At 47.7% G+C, this 14,353-nt stretch overlaps 1 protein-coding gene across 4 annotated transcripts in view; it reads right to left on the bottom strand.

Annotated features, from left to right (window-relative positions):
• Positions 1 to 2,453: 2,453 nt before the first annotated feature.
• LOC142585658 (cell adhesion molecule Dscam1-like) overlaps positions 2,454 to 14,353 on the bottom strand; it is a 33,058-nt gene continuing 21,158 nt past the window's right edge. For all 4 annotated transcript variants that reach the window (XM_075696586.1, XM_075696585.1, XM_075696588.1 and 1 more), the window contains 5 exons: positions 11,414 to 11,506; positions 10,554 to 10,742; positions 9,539 to 9,715; positions 7,987 to 8,177; positions 2,454 to 7,038 (listed from right to left, as the gene is read on the bottom strand). In XM_075696586.1, coding sequence (XP_075552701.1) covers positions 6,955 to 7,038; positions 7,987 to 8,177; positions 9,539 to 9,715; positions 10,554 to 10,742; positions 11,414 to 11,506 — 734 coding nt within the window. In that variant the 3' untranslated portion in view covers positions 2,454 to 6,954. The remainder of the gene's footprint in view (positions 7,039 to 7,986; positions 8,178 to 9,538; positions 9,716 to 10,553; positions 10,743 to 11,413; positions 11,507 to 14,353) is intronic.

Raw genomic sequence — 14,353 nt, forward strand, 5'->3', positions numbered from 1 at the left:
CACCGATGCGGAATGTCGAATGCCCGTTTGACTGCCGATAAATTACCGCCGCTTGGTAACGTCACGTGAGCGGTTCGTGACTTATTTCGCCATTCTTTTGAAGTAATGAGCGTACGTGACGAAACCGCCCCACACGTGTGATTTATGTTCCTGTCGCTATATAACTGATTCTTTAGTTTAAGCTTGCGCGAAAGTAACTTGGTTTCGTCGCCACTTTTTTTAAAAGCAAATCTCCATCGTTAAAAATCTCGCTGCATCTTAACAAGCATGAAGGTTCTTTGATAAACTTACTTGAAGAAAAACAGCGCTAAAGAGACGAGGGCGAAACGAACATGTACGATGGACAGGCGCTAACTTCAAACTAAATTTTCTTCCTAACTTCTAACTAAAACAGCGTTTTACATTGCTAGGGCCGAGCGTACGTGCATTAGCTGCACGTCATAGGCACTTGCCGACAGAGAGATCGCATTTCTGATGCGATCGATAGTTCTTGACGTCACGGTGGCACAAGTCATTTTCCATCTGTATAAACCCTGTTTCTTCAAATAAAATTTAGTTGGAAGTTAGCGCCTGTCCGTCATACGTCTTCTTTTCGTCCTTGTCTCTTTAGCGCTGTTTTTCTTCAAGTATGTTACGCCATCTCACTCACCCCAAGCTCCTGCTGCTAAATTTAGCCAGGAAAGCAGCTTGGTTTCTCGCGAAAGAGGCTGGCCATTGCGGGATTTTGTTAGGATGCAAGCGCGTTTTCCTTTTTTTTTTTTTCATTGTGTGCTGTCTGGCAAAGGTTGTCTATGAAGCTTCAAGTGGGCTAATTGTTTGAAATGGTTCCACTGTGGCGACTATGCAGTACTTATATGCACTTAGCGTATGACGCAGTTCGTCGTATTATGAGCACGTGTTATTTTAACAAGTAAACATAGTGACAGGAAATAGGCTAGCCAGATCTTGGATTTAATCCGCAACGGTGGTCACATGCTTTATTGGTTCAATATCACTGGCGTAATCGGGCGCTAGTTTGCGGCTACACTATTACCGATCGATTGTGTGTCTACCATGCGGCGGCTGCAGTAGTTGCTCTGTACACGTGCACTTGAACTAGGATATATATTGGCGCCAACTGATGGTGCAGGCAGAAACAAAAAACACACGGGTGAGCGGTGCTATCCGCTGCGGTTCCTTAGCGGCTTTGGCGTTGCACTGCTAAGCACGAGGTCGCGGGATGAAATCCCGGCCGCGGCGACCGCATTTCAATGGAGGCTAGATATGAAAAATAAGGCCGTGGGCATTGGGTGGACGTTAAAAAAAAACAAAGAAATACACACACAGATGGTCAGAATTAATCCAGAGTCCCCCCCCCCCCCCCCCCTTCTACAGCGTGCCTCATAATCAGGCTGTGGTTTTGGCACGTGAGACCCCAGAATGTAATTTAAAGTTAATTAATCGGTTGTACTATCAACTGTGTGATAACATCGTAACAGGACACCGTCCACCTATATATGTACCATTTGTAGCGCTTATGCACCGTCGCGTCATCGCGTCGCAGCGCAATAATGACTGTGTCGTATACTCGGCATAACAAAAATCACGCAAGTCAGTGAGCGCGGCGCGGCGTCCATGAGGTCAGGCAGTGTGCAAGCTTGCGGTCGCCGCCGGGCTGATGCATGTAGAGGCATTATTTTCGATTAAAAAAAATGCCTCTAAAGACTACCGAGCCGTGTTATTCTTTCTGTTGCAAATATTTGGCCTCCTGAAGTCGCGCCTCCTGCAGGCCCAAGTATACAGTAACGTGCATGATCAAACCCGCGTAATTATCCTCTTTCTTTCATACTGTTTACTTTTAGACATGCTCCATACGGCGGTCGTTTACGCAACGTTCCGTCACAGCCAATGCGTGTGGGAATCTTTACAGATTCCCACACGCATTGGTTGTGGAATAAACGGCTTCTGTGGAGCATAAAGTGCAGGTACACTCTTGTCTAGTTTGGCACCCTTGTTTGCTTTCAGGGCTAACGCTGAAAGAGTACTTACAATTTGTTAGTGGCAAATAATTCGGTTTCTGTTTGCTGTTTGTTTTGGTTCCGGCATTATGCGCCAATATACCCTGGTTAGAATGCAAGACCAACTATACTACAGCCTTGCAGTCATTCTTTCTACAGCACGCCTACACTTGGTATTAAGCAAGGTTTCATAGACAATGAATATCAATTTCTCGAATTGAACGGGAATATATGAAAAGAAATGTCGAGTTTGCATCCGTGGCATTCGAACGTCCCTGACAGTATACAGCATTAAGCGCTCGGGTAATGCGCCTTATGCGGTCCGACTTGCGGCACTCACCTCAACTCCGTCAAGACTCCACGACCCTTTGAACACCAGCGTCAGAAGGTGTAACAATCGAAGCCACTGCTTGATGACGAGACGAAGCAGAGCTTCGTTGTCATGAATGAACAGGGTGATGAACACTATAAGTAGGTTTATTGTATCACGATATACACTGAAATGCTCGTTTGTTTTCGTTGGAATGTCTCCATGTCTCTGATGATCGAGCCGCGCGGTGCAGTACGCGGAAAAGCTCCACAGTAACAGAGGTACACTGCGATACCGCCAAATCGTTGTTAGTTTGTTTGTTTTTCTTCTTTTTGTACATTTAGTGGGCACGTGAGCATGTACTTGGAGCTGCTCTCCAGGAGCTGTCTCCAAGCATTGTGACAGGCGATGCCTGCGCTTTGTTAAGGTCTTGCTACGCTTTCGTCTTCGACCTTTGCGCATTGTACCGCGTAGCGAAGAGAGTATTTTCTACATCTAGACTCATGATACGAGTTAATGATGTCTGCCGTGTACCCATCTTTGTTCACCGATAGGAAGTTCTTGTGTTTGTGTGGCCTGTTTTGTGCGTAAAGTTTTGTTATGGCACACTCAGCTTGAAGCGACGCGCATGCGTTTCGGTCGCGCGAAAGCTTGTAATAAGCCGTCATTCGACGGAAAGTACAAAAAGAAATAAAATCATAAAATAAATGTGTATGGTCACAGCTATTCTCTCTTGAAGAACAAGCCGCTGTATGTAAACGAGATTCTTGAGTTCGTACTTAGCCGCACGAATACCGCAATATACCCTGTCATGTTGGCCCCACAATTGAAGGTCAAAATTGGCGGGAAAAGCTTTCGAATGTCGTGCACTAAAATTCCAAGCTAAGTGCGGAGGCGCTATAAATTCGGAATTGAGTGAATTAAATGATGACAAGGCAGGCAGAACATTGTTTCAACAGGAGACTATGTGTCTTCGTTAAGGTCACTGCTTCGACACAAGAGGACTAGTCTACGTTAAGGCCTTTGTTTTCACATAGGAATACTTCTCGTTTGTCAGGACCTAAACGAACACAGGTACTCTTGCAGCCGAAACGTTGGCTTCGGACTGAGGCTCTGTTCTTCCATTTTAATGTATGACAGTGCCGTGTTTTCTTGTGCTGATGTTTGTAAATGCCTGCTGGAAACTGTCGCACAGATTGTGTGGTACCTTGTGTAACCCTTCCTTAGAACCCTGTTTTGTAGTGTAGCTTGTTTAGTGTGCCTTCTCGTTTCGTTCTTTATTTTTTCGAAATGCGACATTTTTGGGAGTTAAGAGCATGCTTCCTTTATTTCTCCGGTTTCGACTGAATCGGCGTTGGCAAGCTATCTTTATTAATTTACTGACAAGAAGAAGGTGCTCTGTAATGCGTCCGTAAGCAGGAGTTTAATGCTGACGTGCTATGTGTTGACTGGTTGCCCTAGACGAGTGTAGACTAGCCGTGTCCTTGTACGGCTGTGTAATAGGAAGGAACCACTAGGGGAATTTGTCCTGCGGTCACAATTTCAGTTACTGAGACACGCATGCATGTGTAATACATTCAGAAGGAATGTGCCATTATCTGCAAGAGTCTCCCTGCCTCAACGCTTCTAGTTTTAACGGGTTTCGAGTTGTGTGGAGCGGTAGTCACTGACCGTTGCTAGTGATTCTCACTTTGGCCAGCTGTGCAATGTGGTATTGGTGTGGACAGGGTGCACCGAGCAATGTGTGCTAAAAAGGTGCTGTAGTAGCCAGTGCTGTATGGAACAACGACTCGAGGTAAGCGCGAGTAGACGATAAAATTGCTTTGTGAGTAACGACAACAAAAAGGCGTGTTGGCGATTCTACGACATTAGTACTCTGCACGAGAAGTGCGCTTATAATTTGTGGAACCTATAGCTGCTCGTATAAGCGCGGGCGATACAAAACACGTACGACTATATATGACTAGACTGCGTCTTCTGGCAGATTTAATGCCAGTGGCTACATGGCGGCGTTTCGAACCTCTGCCTAGTGTCTAAACGTTCGAGGTAAGTAGAAAAGATGCTGGACAAGTAATTACAGTTACCGCTGTCTAGTGACACATCGGCATTTCATATTATAAAATTCGAAGGTACTGGCCATAGCAAGGATGCTTTCATTGGAGAAGAGGTCACTTTCCTTGCATAACTACAGTCTATGTCGTCATAGCTTCACATCATTGACATGTCTAGTGCCAACCAAAATCCGCTTGTTTTCCTGCCGCTGATTTCTTCAAAGTAACCGTGAACTATAGCGTTGCTCCCAAACGCAATACTGCCTTGACTATTGGATAGTTCTAGAAATAGGTGAGTCAAAGGGTGGCCTACGCTAACCACCTTTTATACAAAAGAACCTAAGCCGAGGTCGGATTCCGCGCGCGCGTACTGTCGCTGATACAACACGTTGAGTGTGCTGAGCCGCCTGGGAACGCTGTTCCTAAAACTTTCTATCGTGGAGTCTCGTCTCTTCGCGACCGCATCTCAAGGATAAACATTTCTTAGGAGGACTAGTAACGTCCACGTTTCGCTATCGCGGTTTCTCGCCACGCACTCACTGCAGGGCGTAGCGCTCGCGATGAGCTATCAGGCCTCTTCAGATATCTATAACAGTGCCTTACAAAAGGTGCGCGACGCATGAGCTGCATGAATTAACTTCCACGCTGCAATTTGGGTGTACAGCGTGGTGCAGCACTTGAAGCGTCACCTATCCGGCTCCAGCATCTCTCGATAGCAACGGTTCGTCTTGTAAGTGTCGGTGCGCTCTGAGCAAGTCTTCTGTGGTATCACCTTACTAAATCGTGAGACGACGGGAACGTTGAACGGCAAAGGGTTCGTGGTGGCTGTTTAGTAAGAGGAAGCGCTGAAGGAACCAGCAGCCAATATATGCATGTTCCGAAAGCTCAGAGTAACTGATCTGATCTCTTTGCGAGTGTGTGAACAGGAACACAAGTGCGCGTCCTCATTCGAAAATATGTAGGTGACTGCCGCGCCAGAGCAGGGCTGTTGCCAGGCTGCGCGGTGTCGCTTGTGTGGTGCGCAACTCATTTCACAGTGCTAGAGGGTAGCATGATTGCTGTGTTCACTCTCCAGAGTTACGCAGTTCTGAGTGTGGGGCACAAACACAGTTTCACGTATTCTCCTGACGAGAAGTAAGCATAAACTTAGAATAGGGAAAATGAGTTTAGCATGCGCACATACTAGCATGCAGGCGAAGCTGGTAGCCCTACGCATGTGGCGTACAGTATATCTTGTAAAATACCTTGCCGATGCGGTTCGGTGCAGTAATTTTAGTTGATAGCTAATGGCTGCTCGTTCCATTGCTTCGTGTAGTGTTCTTCTACCAGTTCATCTGTAAACAAAAGTTGGCAGAAGGCAGTATGGCATTGCAGTCGTTCATTACGGTGGAAGTCACAAATAGCACACGAATATTAATTTTCTTGACGTGGTCGCGATCAAGTGGCTCAGAACTACTCATGGCCGGGGTCTCTAATGTTGTAGGCTTTTTACTTAGTGACCTTTGTGGTTATTCTTTCCGGGTTCAGATTTGTTTGCCTTCGTACAATTTCTTTAGGGACATTTGCAGCGAGCACATTTCATAGTAACCATTAGCGTATTAAATAAATGCTCGCCATTCGTTTTACGTGTTCGGCTAGATCTGGGTAACAGGAACCTATTATGTACCTGGTGGGCTACGTCTGGAAAATAACGGCCTCCTTAGGTGAATTCCTTCCGATATGCTGAGCGGTATATTTTTTTCCGGGGAGCTGGAAAAACTGTCTGAGGGCAGTCCGCAGAGATAAAATTAAGTGTAGTCGTCCGATTCCTGGAGCACAGTTGAGTTACAAAAACATTGAAAGAAGGAAACGTAAATACGTTTGAAACCAACTCGTAACGAGAGAACAATTCATGAACTGTCCGTGATCGGGATATAGCTGCATTGCCACAGTGTGAACTCCCGCAGACATTAGGGCCACGTCTTCTAGTAATATTATTAATGAAAGTGCAGGTATATAGTGCCGCCATAGAACAAAGACGCCACGAAACATTAAGCAATTTGCCGTCAAGATTAGAACTCCTGTAGCGCGCGCATCCGTTGCTACAGTATTCCTTCACAGCCTACGCCATGTTACACACTCCTCGGCGCAGCATCTATGTCTGTGCCAGGAGCGTAGAATAGGATCCAGAACGCCGGTTTTTAAAGACATACGGCCAGCGAGTGCGCGCACACGCGGTTTCACAGCTGGCAAGGAAGTGTGCCACTCTGGGACGACGCTGCGTCTTTCCCGCACGCGCGCCACGCACTCACACACAACACACACATACACACATTCGACGCTTCCGTGCAGCTCGCACGTCTCTTGAGCACGTGGGCTAGCCACCATGGGCTGCAACCCTGATGTTTGGTCGTGTTGTCGCCTTCGTGCGTTGCACGAAGGAGAAGATGTGGGCGAAGTCCGGCGCTTGTCGTCACGCAGCTCATTGAAGGCGACTGCGGAGAGTTGTCTTGATCACGCGTCCCCGGCCCGCGGTTGTGCCCGCTTGTTCGAACAGGGGAATGTGCTTGAGGGGACCGCGTCTATTTCGGGCCTGGTTGTCGCGTCGCGGCGGCGATCACTGCGCGCTGTCGTAGTAAGTTTCGTCCATCCGCAGCGGAGACTGTTCCGGATGAGGCAGCGGTCGGTCCTTCATCGGGTGCTGCGATGGAAGCGGAGAGCGATGTGGCGTGTGACACGACAGCTGGCACACGTTCTCGGTACGAGAAAGAACATGTGTGTGCTATTATTTTCTATCGAAACACTAAGTTCTGCGTCTTATGTTTGCGATTCTCGAAGGCATAGAAAGTGTTCGCGCTTCGTTCTTCTTAGTTTACGGTGTGTCGTTTCGACCTGAATCACGTGCCATAGAATAACGCCACTGTTCATCTGTGTGGAATAACAGTGACATAATACGCAGCACAATATTTCCTAGGGTTCATGTGAATAGGACGTCATCTGAGTTTTGTTCTTTTTTCTTTTACCAGATGTGAAGTGCAATTGTGTAGGGCTAAGAGTGATTCTGACGACGCTACTTGAGACTTCATTCCCAAAGTGACACATTAATCCCGTGCCACAAGTTTCCGCACATGCGTTACACTGATATAGTCACTAGGAATCGCAGATCTCCTACCGTTTATCTGGAATGCACATCTCGGACTTCTCAGAAGTAGTATGACATACAAAGAAACGAATAAAGTATTCGCGCGACATATATTAACGTGGTGCTTATTATTTATCTCTCTCCAATGTAATTTCTCAGCTGGCTCACAGTACTCCAAAAAGAGGTAATACAACTCAAATGCACAAGGAAATTGATCTCATAAGACAACGGTACACAACGGTAGACTCCACTTCCTTTATATTCTTTTTGGAATGTCCGACGCCGCCTCTTCAGAAGGGACAGACATAGAAACAATTGACATCAGCGCTTGGTACTTCACGTGCTCACGCCTTTTCGATGCCTTCTGTCACAATTAGCGCATCTTCGATACGTTTGTACTGAGCCTCATGTATATTAAAGCTACTTGCAATATTCGTCGTTCGTTTGTGTGCATACGCGTAGGCTGTTTCCAGGCAGGACTGTGCCAATAACACGGTGACCTCTCACCTTGGGCACGTATGTCTTCATCTCCTGGCGTTCCTTGAGCGTGCCCCTCAGCTCTGTGCCGTTGCGCATGGTGCCTCCTTCGTACGGAGTGGCGAATGGTGCGTCCTGCTCGGACATCTTCTCCATCTCCACGTACCTCTGGGACATCATGGTTCCCGTGTTGAGGGTCGCTGGGTCGTACCTCATGATCTCTGTACATAAACATGATGGCGTGTGTCAAGTTTCTGTCAACAAGAAATTAAATCCTGTCCTGACATACCGCGCGTTCAGTCGCGGAAAGTGCATTTTAGCTTTTTGTAATTATGATTGCACCTTGCCGGACTTGTTGGTTGCTTTCAATTGAAAATGTTATTCGTATGGATTGAAGACATTAATGAGCGCGAAATGGAGACGAATACACCGGTAGAATACAAAAACAGTATGTTTGTCTTGTTTACGTTTCTACCTGTGTCTTAACTCACTGGTCTGCTTAATCCTAATTTGTAGTGCAACTTTGCGCAGTCTATACGCAGAATAAGATTGCGTCAGGAATGGGACTGGTCGCCTCTTTAGCAGCGCTTCATTTTGCCGGCCTATAGCCTCTACCTGTAAGCTTTTTCACGGTTTTGAATACATCCGCACGTACGTAGCAGATGCCTGTAAAGCTGGCTTATCTGCCAACAGTGTGTTTGTAGGGAGAAGCCCGCATGTGTAATTCCCTTCGTTTTGCAGACGATAACCAGTCCATTGAAATTATGTAGGTATCAGTGCAATAACGTTAACATGGGAATAGTAAGCATTGCTAGAAATAAACAAATATGGTATAAAAACACATCAGTCGCAATAGAACCTCGGTCCTCTCATTTCTGAGAATGGTGCTCAACCAATTGCTCGGTTGCACCCTTACAACATCGGATACGTGCATGCACTAAAAGTACGTGACGCCTAGAAAAGCTGCCTGCTGAGTTGTAATAATAGCAGTGTCTAGTATCAAGGTGCGTTATTGCAAAGAGTTCACATCGGCGATACGAAAGGCGAGGCGAGTGTATGTGGCGTAATGTAAAGGTGGTGCCGAACACAGCGTAGACGAGAAATGTAAAGGCGACTCTCGGGCGTATAGGAATCAATCCGTAGGTTGTGTAGATCAGTAAAACGCTATCGCACTAGACCGGACTTCCGCTGTATCGCCTGCTACTGCGGAGAAGCCGCAAATTTTTGGCCGACTGTAGACTATATATGCGAGGTTGACGACGAGCTGATAACGAACATCGTAGATCTCTATCGTATGCAGAAGTTCATTAAAATGTAGCTGTCCCGCGCGCGTTCTTTGGTTTATTTTCTACGCGCGGAACTGAACTCACTGAATTTAATTTGCTGTGGCACTGACCCCAGTCCCGAAGTATGTATGTATGTATGTATGTATGTATGTATAAATTAGGAATGAGACGGCAGTTATTAATCTGGAAGCTGCCAGTGTACAAACACCTCTCAGCGCTATTACGTGGTCCTGCTACTTGTCCATCGTATTGTTTTTGGCAGCTCTGATAGCCGCTAGCACGGGACTAGTTCTCACCAGGCACTGGCCGGGGCGTGCTCTTCATCTTTCGGATGCAGATGCATGTGCTGAAGAGTATGACGAGCACGGCCAGCAAGATGGCGCCTGCTGGAATCATGATGGCCATGTCCATGTAGATGGGCACCTCGTCGTCCGCCTGCTTGTTCTCGATGGCCGAGCTTTCGTGTCCCGACGCTGCAATGGCATCGTGTATATGTCAACACATGAATGTTCGACGAAGAGTTGAAAACGCCGCGAGTATATTTTGGCAATGTAGGCTCCCAAACTGGCCTGTTGCCAACAAATTTGCCGCATACCTTTATGGCTGGCAGCGCACCACTATAGTGTCGTCTTACCGTGGTTTCGAACACTGGAAAAAGCCAATTTCTCTACAAGAACTAAATGTGCCACCATGGTGAGATATTTACAGTTAATTGAAGTTCTCGAGTTCAGCGCATCAGCACGCTGTACAGTCACCGTAACACTTAACCCGCACACACATTAAGCGTATTTCTTCTGCTTCTCCTGCAGAGGGTGCTGGACATATCTGGTTGGGGTGCCTTGAAAGGGTGCTAGCTTAATGCGCTTTCCTTCCAAACCATTCAGTGTTTGCAGCTTGCAGCCCGTGTTTGTTGAAGTGAAACCGCTGTAGATGTGCCTTCACTGTTCGGGTCAAGTCTGACCGTGCCTGTACGTGAGGACTAACGTGGATGTCTTAAGTATCGGTACAAGAAGCTTTACTGGAGGAAATTTCTTGCAATAAACATTGTAATTTCGATCTAGATGACATTAACTACGGATAATCTTGGTCTGCATTGCTAGTTTGCCGCCCAATGCTGCCACTTGTGTTGAGCGTAGAAGAGGCTCTCAGCGCAAGAGAGAGATGAAAGTGAAATCAGTGATTGAAAGGAGTCAACAGCTGATGAAAGCAGAAGTAAAAAGCCGTAGTACGAGAAAGACCGATCACGGCATACGCTGCACATTTGCGCGGAAGCCTCTGGGTTTGATAACGGCCTGTCGGGTTCTCGCTTACCGGTACTCTCGGTCTTCACCAAAAGTATGGCGCTCGGGTCACCACGTCCCAGCACGTTGGAGGCGGTCACATAGACCTGGTACACGTAACCCGGGTGCAAGTTGGTCAGCGTGTACGTGTTGTTGGCTGTGTTGACGATTGGGAGTTCAAGCCACGTGCCGCCTTCTTGCCTGTAGTGGATGTTGAAGCCTGCAGCGCGAATGGAAGCAAGCACAATTGATCTCTGCGAAGAATCACTGTGTTCAGCCTTTCTTGTTTTAGGCGAGTTTCTTGTAAATTAGTCTGTTCCCGAGCGGCTTGGCGATTTCGTTGTCGCGCAACGTTCGTGTGTGGGTGCCTTCCACAGGCGGCTGCCTAAGCGGCCGCCTCATGCTCACTCTAAATGTCTGATATCAGAAGCATAGTTCGTTTGCATTACACACATCCTTCTTCCTCTCTTGATATTCCTATACTAACCACCGCCACCTAAAGGCGGCAGCAATCTGTATGGTGCTCGTTAAGATAAATAAGAAAGAAAAGCAATGACAATGGTGTGAACTCCATTCTCGCACATGTAGATTGTACACCTTGTATTGGGTAAAAAGGAAATTAGGCACGCGTGAAAATTATATCAACTTAATAGCGCCGAGAGGTTCCTATTTACTGGCTTGTTCACCGCCTTCCACGTCAGATTAAGCTGCACTTGCATGCAACTTGAGGGAACCTTGGCTTCGCACATGTAGTGATCTTTCTAGCCGGCTACGCTCACTGCTCATTATAAGTGTTTCTGATGCAATTATTGTTAGCAGCATTTGAAATTGCCGATTTTGCATGTCCCTTGAAAACTCCATTATCTCGCTTCGCAGGCAGTGTTTTCTCACCTGTAACGTCGCTGCTGGACCTGATCACCCACCGGAGCGTCATGCTATCAGCGGTCACTCCAGTCACGAAAAGCCGCGGAGCTTCGGGAACATCTGCGTAGGGACGTCGGAAGCAAAGTACCACGTGAGTTTCAGTGAATTTCTTCGCTAACCTGTCATTCTATGTAGAGCAAGGAAACTGAAAAGCGGAAGCACCTTCGATTGATGTCAAGTTTGTATCAAAGCGCACGGCTTTGAAAATGTAGCCCATAGTTTCGAAGGTAGGGTGCGAAGTAAGATTATCGTTCAGAACTTTCAGTTCGCTTAGCGCAGGCGTGTGTACTTCTTTCACACGTTTGAAACGACCTGAAGACGAAAAGACGAAGAAGAGGGCGAGACGCCGCCGCTGCCTTCAGCTTTCCCTTGGTACATTTTTGCATCGACCGCCTTGTATAGAAGAGGGTCTTGCCCAATCATTTTAGAAATGACACGTTGCCTGCGAATGCACGGCTGCAGTTGAAGGCAGTGGTATGTAATGGAGCATAGTGTGCTTCTACTTACGCCTATTGCCTGGCCTACTTGTTTGCCTCTGCAGAAGGGCCGGACCGTTTATGCTCTACTTAAAAGCCATCACTGCATTGGAATTCTTGTGTAGATTTTAACAACAACAACAACAACAACAACAACAACAACAACAACAACAACAACAACAACGGTTTATTTTTCATATACGTATATCCTTGTGGAGAGCAGGAAATATTCTTATTGGTGTAGACAGTGATGGCAAAATACGAGTTAAGAAGGAAAAGTGAGATGATACGACGAGCGCGCGATTGCCTTGCATTTTTTCGTACACGTGTCGGATAGGTGATGAACGTGTTCCCGCCTTCAGAACAATGTGGGTTTGCTGCAGATTTCGTGCGCGTATTGTGAGTAGGACTATGGCATTGCGGCTTGTAGGCTCACTGGTTGCACGTCCATTGCGTTGTCGTAGTGTTATATATTCGTTGTTTGTTTTGTAAATTAAGGGCGGGCGAGGGTGGGTCTGCTGCGATCTTGGTTAGCGGTCACTTTAATGGTAAACGGTCACTGAAAGTTTAAAAGCTGTAGGGAATGATCTCAAGGAAACGCTCGCAATATACACTTCAATGACTGCTGGCTTCCTCCGCAGTTCAATTCACTTATCGAGGCGGCGCTTGCTTTGTTTCTTTTTCACATAGCCTCCTTGGTGTGTATTCACGACTAAATCCAAGGGTGACAGAGAGAGGGAGTGAGGTATGCGGGAGTTGGGAGGGGGTGGGGCCATTTATGGTCTAAGAAACAACGTCGAGGCTTCGTCGTTTCCGGTCGGTCGTTCCGCTGTTCTGGTCCTCACTGCGGACGCCGCGTGTTCCGCGTGTTCTTACAACGCGGCCGTCGTGTGTCCCGCGTTGCCGTCCGTCCTCGGCGCGTCACTTTCTCTCGCCCTCGGACACGCCGCCTCAGGGTACACAGTCTCAGCGAGGCGGCGTTAGCGCTGCTGAGTGTTCCGACAATTAGCGGCGCACGCTACGCATCGGGGGAACTCCCGAGCCGATTGCCGCGAGAAAGCGTCGCCGTCGTCGGCGTGCGCGCATACACACGTATACGTACTACCGCAACTTTCTCACTAGTAATGCATGATCGGCGGCAGCGTCCGGTCTCACGGGCAGCGCTCCAAGGCAGTCGAAGGAGGATTCACAGCGGTGCGCGCTCGTTCGCACGCGTAGAGGAAGGGAGCCCTCCGTCTCTATTTCCTCGTCGGTGCACGTATTCTTGACTTTCTTCGGGAAGCGGCTACGGCATCGGCTCCCGCACCGCTCTGCGTCATTTCTTTCTGTTTCCTTCGCTCTTTCCTTTCCTTTACTTACGCTTGCCACTTAGCTTGTTTGCATGGCGCCTCCGCGCTGTAATACACCGGAGGCCGCAGTGGGGCGGGACGGGGATATATTTGCCTCGAGTGCGAGCGCAGCTTGCGCGCGGTCTTTTCGCACGTGTGCTGTGGGCGCTGCTCGGCGGCACGTACATGCAGATAACGGGCGGATGCATGGAGGCTAATAGCGAGAAAGCCGGTTGTGAAGGCGAACTCTCATGCTGCGCGCTTACGTGCTTCTGTATCGGCGAAAATAAAACAAGGTATACCGTGGAACGAGGACCGCAAATCAGTGAGGTTTTGCGCGCCGTCGCCACATTGACCTCGTTACGTGTGTGTCTGGCAGTCTCCTTTCCGAAAAGCAGGCTCAGTGGCTTGATCATTCGGTGTGTATGCTTGTATACGACAAATCGCATCCCCTAACAAATTTTCTTGAATTGTGATCACGTCTTTCTGCGTCGTTCACACGTGCTTAAGTAAAGAAAGTTGGCCTATACGTTGTTTACGGGAGACCTTGAGTACACGTAGGCTTTCGAAACATGTTTCTCTACCTTACGGCAGCACTTATCGGGATATGATCAATAGGCATTGTTTTTGCGCTGTTTCGAGAACTCAGAAGTTTTGTTACGAGAGTGTCGGTCCAGGCCGTTACAGTGACATGTCGAGCATTAACGTTTCTCTTCTTGACGAACTTTCGAGCCTTGCTCCGTGCTCTTACGTTATCATTCCGGCATAGTTTACAAGGAAACATTACGTTTTTTTTGTAGTTGCTAGGGCGTTACTTTATTTCAACGGGTCGCCAAGCCTTAGTGTGATAAATGGCGTGGCTCAGGTAGGCATCCCTGTGCTGACAGAACCGTTTAAGCCAAAGTGTGGCTGGCAATCTGCGGGAATATTCCTACAGCTGCGTACCTCGGCTTCACTACAGGAACGTTGCAAAAGAAAAAGAAAATATATAAAAAGGAACGTAGTGTCGGCAGGAAATGCATAGCTTTCCTATATGTCGCACATGTGTGTCTACCCTGGCGCCTCTCTGGCAACTGGATACGGTTAGTTCAGAACGCGCAAGC

The sequence above is a fragment of the Dermacentor variabilis genome, chromosome 6 (assembly GCF_050947875.1).
Source record: "Dermacentor variabilis isolate Ectoservices chromosome 6, ASM5094787v1, whole genome shotgun sequence".
Lineage (NCBI taxonomy): Eukaryota > Metazoa > Arthropoda > Arachnida > Ixodida > Ixodidae > Dermacentor > Dermacentor variabilis.